Source organism: Bubalus kerabau, chromosome 22 (assembly GCF_029407905.1).
Source record: "Bubalus kerabau isolate K-KA32 ecotype Philippines breed swamp buffalo chromosome 22, PCC_UOA_SB_1v2, whole genome shotgun sequence".
Classification (NCBI taxonomy): domain Eukaryota; kingdom Metazoa; phylum Chordata; class Mammalia; order Artiodactyla; family Bovidae; genus Bubalus; species Bubalus kerabau.
Window position 1 is genome coordinate 54181925 of NC_073645.1, and position 17421 is coordinate 54199345.

General features: G+C 46.1%; 1 protein-coding gene across 1 annotated transcript; it reads left to right on the top strand.

Moving 5' to 3' along the window:
- Window positions 1–330: 330 nt before the first annotated feature.
- On the top strand, window positions 331–17208 carry LOC129636743 (olfactory receptor 13A1-like). Its single transcript, XM_055560346.1, has 6 exons — window positions 331–434; window positions 842–913; window positions 1258–1503; window positions 1610–1748; window positions 1825–1958; window positions 16143–17208. Exons 1-6 carry the CDS (start codon window positions 331–333, stop codon window positions 17206–17208), a joined length of 1761 nt encoding a protein of 586 aa, XP_055416321.1.
- The last annotated feature ends 213 nt before the right edge of the window (window positions 17209–17421 follow it).

The window sequence follows — 17421 nt, forward strand, 5'->3', positions numbered from 1 at the left end:
CTGGAACAGTAGCATTGCTTTCTTGGGAATAATTTGCTGGTTGTCTGGAAAGGGCCAGTGTGTCTGTAGAGACACACAATATGCCTGAGGCAGGCAAGCCTGTTCCAGGCCCACTTAAGAGACTCTATAAGCCTTAATAATTGTGTCTTTCTGAAGTGCTCAGAGGCACACAGCCTTCTCAGCAAACCAAGGCTTCTGCACTTGTCATTTACAGGCCCCTTCTTGAAATGTTTCTGTGTCTACTTTCATGAACAGCAAACAAGACTAAGGAATGTGAGATCCATCTGCAATTGTGTTCATTTCTAAAACGTCAGCACAGGGTCAGCCGGGATGAGCACTGTGAGCAAGGTCACCTCTGCAGAGAGGACCCGAGTCCATACCAGTGTCCATGAGTCCACCCTTCCCCAGCCCGGAGGCATCATTCTGGGGTCCGGGTATCCAGTGGGGCAGAAAGAGCAGCACTGTGCTTGGGGAAAATACTTTCCTCTGTGCCCCTCTTGTGTTCACCTTGGGCTTTGACTATGAGCTCCTGTCTGCTCAGGGGTTGTCTGAATCACCTTTGACCCATCTCTGTGAGTGCTCCTGCCTGGACCTCTCAGCCTGCACCTCAGTTCTGCCCCCTTCAGTGACTAGACTCTCCCTCTTGACTCTGAGCCCTGGCCTCCTGTCCTCCCCTGGAATCAGCTCTGTTCACCTAAGCAGATCACCTTCCCTAAGCCCAGACTGCATATCAGGGTGTGGTGCTCCTTGAAGTGGGAGCCCACGCTTGGGGTCAGGCAAGCAGGATGGGATGTTGTGAGGGGGGTGAGGCTGGACGCTCTGTGGCTGGGGTGGAGCACAGGGATGCTGTCTTCCTGAAGGGCTCTAGCAGGCCCCCGTACAGCCAGGTTTGCACTTTGGAGGTCTTTGTGCTGTGAGGGCGCTGAGAGCACACGGGAAGGTGTGCGCTGTGTCCAGTGCACGGGCAGCAGACAGACAGAGCTGCCGCCCGTTTCTCTGAGAGGAGCATCTTAACTGATGGTGCCCGAGTATAACGTGACTTAAAGTTACTCTAATTCTGGGTGGGTTTGAGCTGTGAAGGATCTTGACCTACCTATCTATATAGACCACAAATTTCACACACTTTTTTCCAGTGCAGCTGTAGAGAAAGACAGAGTCTGAGCAGAGTAGTCCAAGGCCATGAGGAACCAGTCACTGGTGACAGAATTCATCCTTCAGGGCTCCTCAGACACCACAGCTCCAGGTCCTCTTCTTCAGCCCTTTTCTGTCTCTCTACCGCATGGTGCTCTGTGGCAATTCCCTCATTGTGGCAGCCATCATTTGTAGCTCTGGGCTCCGTACCCCCACGTACTTCTTCCTGGTCAACCTGTCTGTGCTGGATGTTGTCTGCTCATGCACCATGGTGCCCAAGCTGCTCGAGATTCCGGTGGCAGGGAAGAAGAGCATCTCCTATGGGGGCTGCATGGCCCAGCTGTTCCTCCTGTTATCGCCAGTGGTGGGAAGGTGCTGTTCTTCACGGCCGTGGCCTGTGACCGTGACAGGGCTGTGTGACGGCTCCAGGATGAGCCCAGGGTGTGTGCTGCCCTGGCGGGGCTGTGTGCGGAATCAGCACACTCGGAGCTGGAGCCAACAGCCGCCTGATGCTACGGCTGACCTGCTGCGGGCCCAATGTGGTCGACCACTTTTGTGAGATTGTCCCTCTGCTCCCGCTCTTCTCCTCCACCTATGTGAATGACATCATGGCAATTGTGACATCTTCTTTGCTGTGCTGAATGTCCTGCTCACAATGGTGTCCTATGGCTTCCTCATCTCCACCATCCTGAGATTTGTACAGCTGAGGGGAAGTGGCGAGCCTTCTCCACCTGCGCGTCCCACCTCATCGTGGTGACCATGTACTACTCGACCATCATCTCCACCTCCCCGAGCCCTTTCTCCAGCTGCTCCCACGGGCTGGCAAGGTGATGCCAGTGCTTTACGCACCGTGAGCCCCAGCTCGAGCCCCTCATCTGCACCCTGAGGAGCAAGGATGTCAAGGCAGCCCTCACAAGAGTCCTTACATTTTTAGCAGAAAAACTATAAGCTCACTGCCTAAAAGTATCAAGTGCTGGCTCAAGGAAACCGAAAATGTCAAGTTATCATAACCTGAAATGTGCTCGTTAGGTGGCATCTTCTGTTGGGAACAAAGACTAAATTCATTGACACCCAGTACCTTCCATTTAGAAACATGTGCCTGGACATTCTTGAATTCAAACCAACAGAAATAGAGCCCCTGGAAACCCCTTTGACATTACACAAATGTAGAGTTTAAATACATAGATGTTTGAATTAACTCCTGGCAGTAAGTTGTGTGCCTTGCGAAAATACACTTAAAGGATAAAATGTGTCACAGACATGATGCTGCGTAGGGACTACCTCCGGTCTCAGCTCCCAGCACCATCAAGCCCAGGATACAGCATGGTTCAGTGACACTTTCTGCAGATGCCAAACTGGCGTGTGAGCTGATGGAGACACAGCAGTGTGTCTGGGAGCTCAGGGCGTATGGATGCAGGGTGGAGGTGGAGGCATGTAGTTGGCCAGAAGAGCTCAGAGAAAGGGCTGGGGCATTACAGAGTGGGGTCAGAGGTGCCTGAGGGGTGCAGGTGAACAGGGGCCTGGCTGCAGAATGTAGATCTTGAAGGCACTCGATGGCTGAATGCTCCTTGCAGAAGGTGCTTAGTGTGACAAAGGACCTTGAGGAAGTTTAAGGTGCTCTGCAGAATGTGCTCACCCTCTCTTGGGTGTCTTCCATGGGAATTCTTTCTGCTGATAGCTAGCGTGGCCTGTGTCCTCTCCTGCCCTACAACATGCTGCCCACGAGAGGCAGGGGTGCCGCCAGTCAAGGTGGGCACCGCGACTCACTGGCTTTCTCTGAGCTGAACTCCTTCCTCCTTTGGTGACTCCAGTAGTGCCCACTTGTGTTCATGCAGCAGATGTTTCAGTGCAAGCTCTGTGTGGACTTTAAAATCCAGTTCAGTTCAGTTGCTCAGTTGTGTCTGACTTTTTGCGACCTCATGGACTGCAGCACTCCAGGCCTCCTTGTCCAGCACCAATTCCCAGAGCTTGCTCAAACTCATGTCCATTGAGTCAGTGATGCCATCCAACCATCTCATCCTCTGTCGTCCCCTTCTCCTGCCTTCAGTCTTGCCCAGCATCAGGGTCTTTTCCAATGAGTCAGTTCTTTGCATCAGGTGGCCAAAGTATTGGAGTTTCAGCTTCAGCAATAGTCCTTCCAATGAATATTCAGGACTGATTTCCTTTAGGATTTACTGGTTTGATTTCCTTGCAGTGCAAGGAGGGGACTCTCAAGAGTCTTCTCCAACACCACAGTTCAAAAGCATCAGTTCTTTGGCACTCAAATTTCTTTATGGTCCAACTCTCGCATCCATGCATGACTACTGAAAAAACCATAGCTTTGACTAGACAGACCTTTATCAGCAAAGTAATATCTCTACTTTTTAATATGATGTCTATGTTTGTCATAGCTTTTCTTCCAAGGAGCAAGAGTGTTTTAATTGCATGGCTGAAGCCACCATCTGCAGTGATTTTGGAACCCCCAAAAATAAAGTCTGTCACTGTTTCCACTGTTTCTCCATCTATTTGCCATGAAGTGATGGGACCAGATGCCATGATCTTAGTTTTATGAATGTTGAGTTTTAAGCCAGGCTTTTCACTCTTCTCTTTCATTTTCATCAAGAGGTTCTTCAGTTCCTCTTCACTTTCTGCCATGATGGTGGTGTCATCTGCATATCTGGGGTTGTTGATATTTTTTCTGGCAATCTTGATTCCAGCTTGTGTTTCATCCACACTGGCATTTCACATGATATATTCTGCATAGAAGTTAAATAAGCAAGGTGACAATATACAGCCTTGATGTACTCCTTTCCCAATTTGGAATGAGTCCATTGTTCCCATGTCCAGTTCTAACTGTTGCTTTTTGACTTGCATACAGATTTCTCAGGAGGCAAACCAAGTGGTCTGTTATTCCCATCTTTTGAAGAATTTTCCACAGTTTTTGGGATTTTCCCAACCCAGGGATCAAACCCAGGTCTCCTGCATTGCAGGCAGAATCTTTACCATCTGAGTCACCAGGGAAACCATCTTGGAAAAGAGATGATCCAATCTGTGTGCATTTTTAATTTGCTCAATTGCCCTGTCTACAGCCTCTAGTATGATGTTGGTTAGAAGTGGCATGAGTGGACATCCTTGACATGTTCTGATTTTAAGGGGAAAGCATCTAGATTTTCACTAAGTGTGGTGGGATCTGTGGATTTCCTAGGTGCTTTTTATCAGGTTGAGAAAGTTTCTTTCCATTCCTTGTTTATTTTTATCATGAGAAACTGTTGGATTTTGCCAAGTGCCTTTTCTGCATTTTGAACTGGTGTGAGGAGTCTGACTTGAACCCTAACCCTAATCAATCAGGGTGCAGCCATACAACGTGTTCCTACTTGTCATTTAAAGGACTGAACTATTGATACACACTATAATATGGAATGGATCTCAAAATAATTTTGGCAAGAGAAACAAGAAGACCAAAAAAGAACACATACTGTTTTGTTCCATTTTTATAAAACTCTGAAGAGCAAATGTATCTGTGGTGATGAAAAGCACATAAGTGGTTACCCTGGAAAGGAAAGTGGGGGTTGGGGTGGAAGAAAGATACAACAAAGAGCAATGACCTTTGGGGGATAGAGGGGTTCATCAACTGACTGTGGTTTCACAGGAATAGATTTATGTCAAAACTTACAAATTGTGCATTAAATTTGTGCAATTTATTCTGTGTAAATTATGCTTCAATAGACTTTCAAAAAGAGATTTTGGACCTTAAACTAAGACTGAAATTGTAAATTCATAACATTTCTGGAAGTAAGGATAGAAGAGAATTTTCATACCTAAGACTTATTTCTTAAAGCCTCAAAAGCACTAATTATAAAAGAAAACAGCTCAGTTCAGTCGCTCAGTCATGAGTCTTTGCGACCTTATGGACTGTAGAACTCCAGGCTTCCCTGTCTATCACCAACTCTTGGAGCTTGCTCAAACTCATGTCCATGGAGTCAGTGATGCCATCCAACCATCTCATCCTCTGTTGTCCCCTTCTCCTCCTGCCTTCAATCTTGCCCAGCATCAGGGTATTTTTCCAAAGAGAAATTATTTGCATCAGGTGGCCAAAAGATTGGAGCTTCAGCTCCAGCACCAGTCCATCCAATGAATATTCAGGACTGATTTGCTTTAGGATTGACTGGTGTGATTTCCTTTGAGTCCAAGGGACACTCAAGAATCTTCTCCAACACCACAGTTCAGAAGCATCAATTCTTCAGCACTCAGCCTTCTTTATGGTCCACATCCATACATGACTACTGGAAAAACCATAGCTTTGACTAGATGGACCTTTGTCAGCAAGTAATGTCATGAAAAGGACAGAACTATTAAAAGAAAACAGATCAAGGCTAAATTAGAGTTCATCAAACACAAAGACTTTTGCTCTTTGGAAGAAGTCTTTAAGAAAATGAAAAGTCAAGGCATAGAGTTGAAGAAACAGATTGTATGTCTATGTACAATACAGTGACACTTTCTCATAGTCCATATTTGACAAAGGACTTCTTTCCTGAGACCATAAAAGCCTTCCACATTTCAATAATAAGGCAAGCCCTGCTCTGCCTACAGAAAAATTACATTTGTACAGACACTTCCTAGAATTATATATATATATATATATATATATATATATTCAATAAGAACAAGAAAAGTGCTTGTCATCATTATTTGTCAGAGAAAGGCAAAGGATTCTAGAATGGAGCAGTCATTTTGGAAGACAGTTTAGGAGCTCACTGCCTTATGACCCAGCAACTTCTTTCTGAGTGTGCACTCAAGGTAAATAAAAGCATATATTTGCACCACTAAAAAGACTGCCTAAAAACATTCATAGCAACTGTTCATATAAGGTTTAAAACTAGGGGCAATACACTGTTTATCAATGGGTAAATAGATTTTTTTTGAAAATCATACTTTGTCCATACCATGAAATTCTACTATCAAGAAATATGAACACACTCCTAACATTTCAAAAAACATGGATAAATCTCACAGATGTTTTATTTATTTATTTTTTTAAAGCTGGAGGTATTACATGATTCTATTTATGGGGAATCCTAGAGGAAGTAGATAGAATTAGTAAATTCTATTATTTACTAATAGAATTTAGATGTAAATGCAGTGGTGCTGGGGCAGGAAGCAAGGGGCTGGGGGGTAAACAGAAGCCAAGGACACAAGGCAACACCCAGGAATGTCGTGGCTTTTCTCTCCCAAGCACAGTGTACAGTCATCAAAACGGTAACCTGTGACTTTCAGTGTTAATTGCAGTTCACCTTTGAGCAACAGGAATTTGACCTGTGTGGGCCAGTTACACCCAGACACTTTTTTAGTAGCAAATATTACAATCCTTACTAATGACCATGGTTGGTTGAATCCACAGACGCTGATATGGAGGCTGGCTGTAAATTATATTCAGAGTAACTCCCACATGGTTCCTGGACCAACTATATATCTCAATAAGGTGGATCTAAAATCTTCACTTAAGCGCCATTCAATGGCTCACTTTAAGGCGGTTATTTTAAGTTGTGGGAATTTCATCTCAATAAATGGTTTAAGTTAAAAATAAATGAAAAAGGAATAAAATCCTCACTAAGTGGAAAGAATGATGAATAATATGTAAATTTAATCAAAACACAATCATACTGAAGACCATTATGGGGTAAATTGAAGTGCTAAAGGAATATTTTTTTCAGAAATTTTGGCAATTTATTAACTTGCTTATGTAGGAAGGGTAGTTATACACATAAAACATGCAGAAATACTCTAGGGATAGATCCATATTATCATGAATGAGTTAACTGAGGTATTATCAGTAGGAGGCACAATTAAGACAAAAGAGCCTCAGTTGAACTGGTCTGAACAGGAGCTTCCACACAGGCCAGAGTGAGGCTGTGATGCCAACGTGTTGCAGGTGAGCGTGGGGAGTGGAAGGCCGGAAGGGACGGTCTTCACGGAAGGGCTGTGCTTGCCCTTGTGGAGGGAGGCTCTGGCCGCCTACGTCTCTCCTCAACACCTATTTGGTAGGGAGCTTTGGTCAGGAACCCTCGAGCCACATTTAATTGTCCCTGAGAGCTTTCTCTTCCACTTTGCCTCCCCAGGGCCCCCAGGATAGACACCTGCCTTGATCGTGGAAACACAGAGGTTTGCTTGAAGGCCAGTCAAGCCTCAGCCCAGAGGTGCAGTCAGGAGGACACTGCAGATGGACTTCTTGCAGGACAGAGCATCCCTGGTCTTACTTACAACGTGCTAACTTTGCAGCCGCTGTCCAGAACATCCACGGAGGCCGCTGGGAGCCAACGAAGGGGAGGTAAGCATGGCAGTTCTATCATGAGTTATTAAGAGAAGAGGTATTTACTTCTCACTACACATGGGCTTTTGTCACAGTTCTTGGAACTCAGTGTGGAGTTCTTGCACTGTATTCTAAGTGAACTAGCACTTCTTCAAGTTTTTTGGGGAAATTACTGATCAAAGATAAGAATATGGTAGAAAAGTTTGGTCTTATGTTCCATTATATTAAAGAATAATATCAATCCTTTTTTAATGACTATTTTCATTCATACAAGTTATTTTTACCCATGTTCAAAACCTGGTTTTCTTACTCATCTGTAATGCAATATATCTACTTTTGAAATGAAACAAACTTTCAAGAATCTAATATCTAAACCCATGACTAGGCAAGACTTAGGGGTCCTCTCATTCAGCCATGGCCTCCAGAGAACCCTGAGAAATGGTTGCAGCAACAGCCTTTGACCCTTTGTCAACAGTCCCTGACCCTGCCTCTCATGGAAAGAAAAATACTGACCCAGTCACACCAGAGCTTGCCAAGCCCCTGGATGATAAGAAGTCACCTAATAAGCATTCACATCATTTGACCTTCAAGTCAGAGCAAAAACCAGGAGAGAAAGTTCAGAGGGGCCAAGACAGTGATAAGAGGGCTGGACTCTCGGGTGGTGCACAAAGCTTGGGGCTGGTGGGCCCTGGGGCAGCTCAAACGAACAGAACTTAGGCCAAAAGCAGCCATGTTATGCTGGATCTCAGCTCTCAGGTGGGTGGTCAGCCCTGTAGGATCATTCTCCTGCTCAATGCCTGTGGGCTGATGCAAGGCTGCCCCAAGCCCCCGTGAAAGTACCACTTCATTTCCAGACAGTGGCGTCCTCTCTTGCATGGGGCAGCCCCAGCAGCTCAACTCTTGGCTTTCTCTGGATGGACATTTCAGAGCCCAAGCTCTACTCCCACCAGCTTGGATGGGTGGGAAGGGCCCTCATTGTGCATCCAGAGAATTGCCTGGTCCTCTGTGTGTTGGGGCTGGGGAGCCCATGATTCATCCCCTCTGGATGTTAGTTCCCATACCTGAAATACAGGGATAAAAACACTTACCTCTCCTGCCAGCAGGAAGACAGGCGTTAAAATAGACTCTGTTCAGGACAATGGACAGGAATCAGACCAATTCTTGATTTTTTTAAATGAGTCATTCTAATCTTATCATTTAATCTAAGCTGTGTATATAAAATATTGTACAGAGAATACATGGATTTTGGCAGGTGGATTAGCCCAGGAAAGACAACCTCACAGGCCAGGTCCAGGCAGGGGTGGCCAGTGTCTACTGGGGTGAGGTTCCCAGTTCATCCCTGACGTCTCTGGTGTAATTTCCACAAGACACTGGAAGAACCAGGCACACTGCTGCATGTATTTCAGGGCAGAAGCTTGCCCCCCACCAGCAGGATTGCCTATTACCACTTGGTGAAGGTGGTAAAGTGAACTTACTGTTTTTTGCCTCTCTAACTAGCAAATAAAATGTGGGGAAAATAATCTAAGTAGGGACTAGGTAAAAGCCCTGCCTCTGGTCCAACTTTCACTCATCCACCAATTTTTATAATGACTGATGGTCTGGGAGTCCCTTTTCCTATGAAATTCACTAGCTGTATATACTTTAAGACCATATTGTCCCTTCTCTCAAATTATTTAATGTAAATGTAGACTCACAAATCTTTCTCAGTGGAGTTTAGTCCTTTCTTAACATTATTTATTTCAGTCTCTCAAATAGCAGCTGGAACCCTGCCGGGCTGCCTCTGTCTCCTTTTGATGTATTGTCATCATTCTTTGAACAATTTCTCACATTTTGGCACAAAAGAAGGTATTCTGAGCTCATCTTGTGCTTTCCTTGCCCCTCTCAGGGAATCAGCCCTGGCTCTTTTTACTGGAGATTGATCTTTAGGGACAAAAGTTTGGATGCTCATACTTTTCACTTTCATGCATTGGAGAAGGAAATGGCAACCCACGCCAGTGTTCTTGCCCGGAGAATCCCAGGGACAGGGGAGCCTGGTGGGCTGCCATCTATGGGGTCACACAGAGTCAGATACGACTGAAGCTACTTAGCAGCAGCAGCAGCAGCAGCAGCTACTTGTCTCTCCTTGCTTCAGTTGGCCTCAGAGGACAGAGGCAGAAAGGGTGTGCTGTGTACACACACACACACACTTATTCCTGTGTCCATCTATCCATTAAGACATGAGATCACAGAAGAGTGGTGATGGCTTCACTGACATGCCCATCAGCGAAAGATTCTCAAATCACACTGTGATAGAGCTGCCCCAAAGGCATAGTGTCTGAGGTCTTCAGGCTTGACATCGCACCACACAGCCGTTTCTCTCCCCCTTCTCAGCAGTGGCTCTCATCACCCCTTTGCTGAGGCCTGAGACACACAGGCCTCAGGGTGGATGGCCTATGCCATTATTAAAAGCAAGCATAAGATTTCTGTGCAGTTTTTAAGGGAAATTTGCTGTTTAGTTGCTAAGTTGTATCTGACTCTTTGCAACCCCATGGACTGTAGCCCACCAGGCTCCTCGGTCCATGGGATTTACCAGGCAAGAATACTGGAGTGGGTTGCCATTTCCTTCTCCAAAGGCTCTTCCCCACCCAGGGATAGAACCAGTGTCTCCTGCATTGGCAGGTGGATTCTCTACCACTGAGTTACCAAATGAAATGTATGCATATCATAGACGAGCCATGTGACAGATGATTTGACAAGTACAATGCTAAGTAGCCCACCTCTGTCAAATGCAGGACACTTTCTTGACTCAGAATTCCTGCCATGCTCCTTCTTGGTCAGCTCCACTCAGGCCCTCAAAGGCAAGCACTGATCTCATTTTTTCCTGTCAGAGATCAGTTTTGCTTGTTCCAAAATCACATAAATGGAGTCATGTAATGTACTGTCTTGGTGACCAGCCTATTTTCACTTCCTTTTGTTCTGTGATCAATGTTATCTCATATTTAGTTCAGTCTCTTCTGTGGCAATGTTCCGGTTTTATGAATATACCTCAATTTGTTAATGCATTTTTTCATTGATGTTCCAGATTTGGGCTATTGTGGATAAATGTGAGGTGAATATTCTCCATCAAAACAAACCCTATAAAATTTCAGATTTCAGCTTCTCTTTTACCAGACCCACATCTGTACAGGCTTGTGAGTAGCCTTAGGTGAAAAGCCATGAAGCAGAAATCTCCAGAAAGATCCTTTTGATCTTTTGACCTGACACCTGCCTCCTTCTGAACGCTCTTTGAAGTCTTCAAGTGGTGGGTTTAACATTTGACTACAGGTGATGTTTATTAGCTGAAGAATGGCTGGTGTGATCACTGCTCTGTTGGGAGCAGAACCCACCACCCACTTGTGTGTTACTGCCTGACCGAATTGACTGTGATGCAAAACCTGGGTTTCCTAGAGCTCCTTAGGCTGGTTCTTGTTGTGACTTTGATTTTGCTAATGAGAGGCATTAGTGTAAGATTTTCAAGTGGTGATGAAGTGGAAGCAGTTTTCCATTTCTGTGACAGCAAGGAAGCACAGTCAGATAGACGTACTATCTGTATGCACCGGAGTTGGCCTTGGCACACCTTCAGCTTGGGTGAGAGCCCGTGGGAGTGGCAGCGATGCAGCAGCAACAGAGTCCTGATTCTGGACAGAAGCCACCACGGCGTGGCTGCCAGATGCTGCCAGGGATCCGCCGGGCACCACTCCTCCCCCAGTTTCGGTGATATCAGAGCCCCTGATGGCCTTGATGGAAACAGTTTCTATTTAAGTTCCTGGCTGGTAAAGGAAGAGTTTGGGGTCAGTGAAGAGCCCAGTCTGGTCATCAAAGTCACTCATTCATTTACTGTTTGAAGCTTGATTGAGAAACACTCTCTGTTGATCTCAGAGATCAGCATTGAGATAGGAAGAAAAATGGATTGCTGATCCTATTGTGGAAAAGCCTTTAGAGAAAAGAGTCAGTACATGGAAGACAGTGGATGCTTTTGAGGGCTGCCATGGGAACTGAACAGCACAAGCTCGTGGGAGGAAAGTGGGGAGGAGATGGGTTTCTTGAGGTGACCATGAGGAAGGGAAGGGCTTCCTGAGTAGGTCCTGCTGTGACATGCCCCGGGCAGTGCAGGAGGAGGCGGAAACCAGAGGGTATGTCCAGGGAAGAAGCTGTGTGAAGAACTGGTACCTCCAGGGATCACCAGCTGAGGGTTGGGGTGGGTACTGTGGGTACTGATGACTCAGTGAGAAAACCCACAAAAGGGGTCATGGGGCATCTCAAGAGGTAAGAGCATTGGCTCACCTGTCCAGTTGAGCCACACAGTCGGGTCAGACTCGTTGTGACCCTATGGACTGCAGCACGCCAGGCTTCCCTGTAGCATCACCAACTCCTGGAGCTTGCTCAAACTCATGTCCATCTAGTCAGTGATGCCATCCAACCATCTCATCCTCTGTTGCCCCCTTCTCTTCTTGCCTTCAATTGTTCCCAGCTTCAGGGTCTTTTCAAAGAGTCAGTTCTTCACATCAGGTGGCCAAAATATTGGAGCTTCAGCGTCAGCAACAGTCCTTCCAATGAATATTCAGGACTGATTTCCTTTAGGATTGACTGGTTTGATCTCCTTGCAGTCCAAGGGACTCTCAAGAGTCTTCTCCAGCACCATAGTTCAAAAACATCAATTCTTTGGCACTCAGCTTTCTTTATGGTCCAACTCTCACATCCATACATGACTGCTTTTTAATATGCTGTCTAGGTTGGTCATAGCTTTCCTTCCAAAGAGCAAGAGTCTTTTAATTTCATGGCTGCAATTACCATCTGCAGTGATTTAGGAGCCCCCAAAATAAAGTCTGTCACTGTTTCCACTGTTTCCCCATCTATTTGCCATGAAGTGATGGCACTGGATGCCATTATCTTCATTTACTGAATGCTGAATTTTAAGCAGCTTTTTCACTCTTTTCTTTCACTTTCATCAAAAGGCTCTTCAGTTCCTCTTCGCTCTCTGCCATAAGGGTGGTGTCATCTGCATATCTGAAGTTATTGATATTTCTCCCAGCAATCTTGATTCCAGCTTGTGCTTAATCCAGATCAGCATTTTGTGTGATGTACTCTGCATATAAGTTAAATAAGCAAGGTGACAATATACAGCATTGATGTACTCCTTTCCCAATTTGGAACCAGTCTGTTGTTCCATGTTCAGGGTCTTGTTCAGCATATTAAAAAGCAGAGATATTAGTTTGCCAACAAAGGTCTGTCTAGTCAAAGCTATGGTTTTTCCAGTAGTCATGTATGGATGTGAGAGTTGAACCATAAAGAAAGCTGAGTGCCGAAGAATTGATGCTTTTGAACTATGGTGCTGGAGAAGACTCTTTGAGAGTCCTTTGGACTGCAAGGAGATCAAACCAGTCAATCCTAAAGGAAATCAGTCCTGAATAGTCATTGGAAAGACTGATGCGGACACTGAAGCTCCAATATTTTGGCCACCTGATGTGAAGAACTGACTCTTGGAAAAGACCCTGAACATGGAACAACAGATTGGTTCTAAATGTTGCTTCTTGATCTGCATACAGATTTCTCAGGAGGCAGGTCAGGTGGTCTGGTATTCCCATCTCTTGAAGAGTTTTCCATACTTTGTTGTGAGCCACACAGTCAAAGGCTTTGGCATGGTCAATAAAGCAGAAGGTGATGTTTTTCTGGAACTCTCTTGCTTTTTCTAAGATCCAATGGATGTTGGCAATTTGATCTCTGGTTCCTCTGTCTTTTCTAAATCCAGCTTGAACATTTGGAAGTTCTCGGTTCACATACTGTTGAAGTCTTGCTTGGAGAATATTGAGCATTATTTTGCTAGCGTGCGAGATGAGTGCAATTGTGTGGTAGTATGAGCATTCTTTGGCATTGCCTTTCTTTGGGATTGAAATGAAAACTGATCTTTTCCAGTCCTGTGGCCACTGCTGAGTTTTCCAAATTTGCTGGAATAACGAGTGCAGCACTTTCATAGCATCATCTTTTAGGATTTGAATTAGCTCACCTCGAATTCCATCACCTCCACCAACTTTATTCATAGAGATACTTTCTAAGGCCGACTTGACTTTGCATTCCAAGATGTCTGGCTCTAGATAAGTGATCACACCATTGTGGTTATCTGGGTCATTAAGATTTTTTGTGTAGTTCTTCTGTGTATACTTGCCACCTCTTCTTAATATCTTCTGCTTGTGTTAGGTCCATACCATTTCTGTCCTTTATTGTGCCCATGATTGCATGATATGTTCCCTTGGTATCTCTAATTTTCTTGAAGAGATCTCTAGTCTTTCCAATTCTGTTGTTTTCCTTTATTTTTTTTTGGTATTGATCACTGAGGAAGGCTTTCTTATCTATCCTTGCTATTCTTTGGAACTCTACATTCAGATGGGTATATCTTTCCTTTTCTGCTTTGCCTTTAGTTTCTTTTCTTTTCTCAGCTATTTGTAAGGCCTCCTCAGACAACCCTTTTGCCTTTTTGCATTTCTTTTTCTTGGGGATGGTCTTGATCACTGCCTCCGTACAATGTCACAAACTGCTGTCCATAGTTCTTCAGGTGCTCTGTCTATCAGATCAAATCACTTGTATCGATTTGTCACTTTCAGTGTATAATTTTAAGGGATTTGATTTAGGTCATACCCTAATGGTCTAGTGGTTTTCCCTACTTTCTTCAATTTAAGTCTGAATTTTGCAATAAGGTGTTCATGATCTGAGCCACAGTCAGCTCCGTCTTGCTTTTGCTGACTCTATAGAGCTTCTCCATTTTGGCTGCAAAGAATAGAATCAATCTGATTTCAGTATTGACCATCTGGTGATGTCTATGTGTCTCTTGTGTTGTTGGAAGAGGGTGTTTGCTATGACCAGTGCATAACTTGGCAAAACTCTGTTAGCCTTTGTCCCACTTAATTTTGTACTCCAAGGCCAAACTTGCCTGTTACTCCAGGTATGTCTTGACTTTCTACTTTTGCATTGCAGTCCTCTATGAGGAACAGGACATCTTTTCTTGGCGTTAGTTCTAGAAGGTCTTGTAAGTCCTCATAGAACCTTTCATCTTCACTTCTTTGGCATTAGTGGTTGGTGGATTACTTGGGTAGACTTGGATTATTGTGATATTGAAATATTTGCCTTGGAAACAAACAGAGATCATTCTGTCATTTTTGACATTGCACCCAAGTGCTGCATTTCCAACTCTTGTTGACTCTGAGGCCTACTCCATTTCTTGTAAGGGATTCTTGCCCACAGTAGTAGATATAATGGTCATCTGAATTAAATTTGCCCAGTCCAGTCCATTTTAGTTCACTGATTCCTAAAATGTTGATGTTCACTCTTAACATCTGTTTGACTACTTCCAATGTACCTTGATTCATGGACCTAACATTCCAGGTTCCTATGCGATATTGCTCTGTACAATATCAGACTTTACTTCCGTCACCAGTCACATCCACAACTGGGCGTTGTTTTTGTTTTTGCTCTATCTTTTCACTCTTTCTGGAGTTATTTCTCCACTCTTCTCCAGTAGTATGTTGGTCACCTACCGATCTGGGGAGTTCATCTTTCAGTGTCCTATCTTTTTGCCTTTTCATACTTTTTATGGGGTTCCTAAGGCAAGAATACTGAAGTGGTTTTTCATTCCCTTTTCCAGTCGACCATGTTTTGTCATAACTTTCCACCATGACCTGTCCATCTTGCGTGGCCCTACAAGGCATGGCTCATAATTTCATTGAGTTAGACAAGGCAGTGGCCCATGTGATCAGTTTGGTTATTTTTCTGTTATTTCTCACCTGAGCACTCTGCTAAGTCTTAGTGAGCTTCACAGAGGGGAATGAAATGCCAGGATCAGGTTTTCGCCCCAGGGCATCACCATGAACCCAGTTGGGAACATATAGGAGGGTGTTGGAAGGAGAAACTGGACATCCAGGCGGTGACAAAAAGCTTGAAGTTAGGTACATATCTGTGAGTGAGAGATGGAGCATCTGTGAACATCATGCAGGAAGCTTTGTTTGTAGGCCTTGGGAACCAGAGGTTGAGAGGTAAGAAGACCATCAAAGGCTCATGGAACAAATACATTCTGAGAACCTCCCATGACCAGGAACTAAAGCTTGATGTGGTCCAAGTGAGGTCCTGTTGCCACAAAGCCTAAACCCAGGATTTTGGGTGGCTGGGTAACTGGGAGGGTGGGTGAGTTACCTTGTGCTGCTGTAAAACTACACGATGAACACATCTGGGGCAAAGGCCAACAGTTCAGGTTTGAATGCTGAGTTTGGAAGCCTGTAGTTTGAGGCAGAATTGCGGTTCATAGTTCTGGGGTTCGGGGGTAGATATGAGTGATGTCAGACTGAAGGCAGGATCAGCCACAGAAGTAATCCTGGAGTGCAAGGAGCACAAGTTCAGAAAAGGTGGAAACAGGAACCCAGGGGAACAGCTGAAAAGCAGCAGTATGTCCTTTACAGAGATGGGGCTGGAAGAAGGAGAGCGGGCTGGGGGAGGGGCTCAGCCTTCGCGTGGAATGGGCTCAGGCTGTAAGTGGCTCACAGTCAAGGAAGTAAGGATGGGGATGGGGCTAGAAACGCTAGAGGACAGTGTTTCTCCGAGTGCAAAATGAAAGGAGAAGTGAATGAAGGGTATATGGCTTTCGGAAGAGTGTTGGGTTTGGATGTTAAGGAATAAACGGACTCCTGTGAAGGAGTCGGATCAGCCCTCTTTCCAAGACCAGGCTGCCTTCTGAGACGGTCACCTGGGTAGAGTCTGGCACCAGCGTCGTGTATTCTCTGTCACAGGTCTGTGCACACATGGAGCAAGGCCTTGGGGCTGCTCCCGGCTGGGCCACAAGGTCCAACCAGACCCTGATGACAGAGTTCGTGCTTCAGGGCTTCTCGGAGCTCCCCCGCCTGCGGCTGCCCCTTTTCGGCTGCTTCTTCTCCCTCTACACCGTGGCGCTCACGGGCAACGCTGTGATCATCGCTGTGGTCAGCCACAGCGCCAGCCTCCAAAGCCCCATGTACTTTTTCCTCTGCAATCTAGCTGCCATGGATATTGTTTGCACCTCATCTGTGCTGCCCAAGGCACTGGCGGGCCTGGCCTTCGAGGAAAACACCATCTCCTTCCCTGGGTGCATGGCCCAACTGTTCTTCCTCACCTGGTCCGCATCTTCCGAGCTGCTGCTGCTGACGGCCATGGCCTATGACCGCTACGTGGCCATCTGCCGCCCGCTGCACTACAGCTCGCGGATGAGCCCGCGGCTGTGCCGGTCGCTGGCCGTGGGCGTGTGGGCCGTCTGTGCCCTCAACGGGTCGCTGCACGCTGGGCTGATGACGCAGCTGTCCTTCTGTGGCCCCAACGTTATTGCACATTTCTTCTGCGAGATCCCCCCACTCCTGCTGCTCTCCTGCAGCCCCACACTCGTGAACAGCATCATGACTGTCTTAGCTGATGCCTTCTATGGAGTCGTCAACTTCCTGCTCACCCTGCTGTCCTATGGCTGCATTGTCGCCAGCATCCTGCGCATGCGCTCGGCTGCAGGGAGGCAGCGGGCCTTCTCAACCTGCTCCTCCCACCTCCTGGTGGTCTCCGTGTACTACTCCGCAGTGTTCTGTGCCTATATCAGCCCGGCCTCCAGCTATAGCCCTGAGAGAAGCAAGGTGTCCGCAGTGCTCTACACGATGCTGAGCCCCACTCTGAACCCCATCGTCTACTCTCTGAGGAACACGGAGGTTAAACATGCCCTGGGGAGACTTGTGCAAGCCCTTCTCTGCCATGGGGCCCGTGGGCTGCCTCCCTGAGACCAGCTTGGAGGAGAAAGAGCTGGCTGTCATCCTCTCAGTACCCTTACCCTTGAGTTGGGGCCCTTTGCACCCAACAAGTCCTCAGCTGCAGAACTGTAGACCCAGGTCCTGGGAGGTGGCCTTCTTGTATCCAGGGAAACGTCTCTCCACCCCTGGGTGGCTTCCAGGAACCTGACCCTAAACCTTCCTCAAGGTTCTTCTCAACTCAGC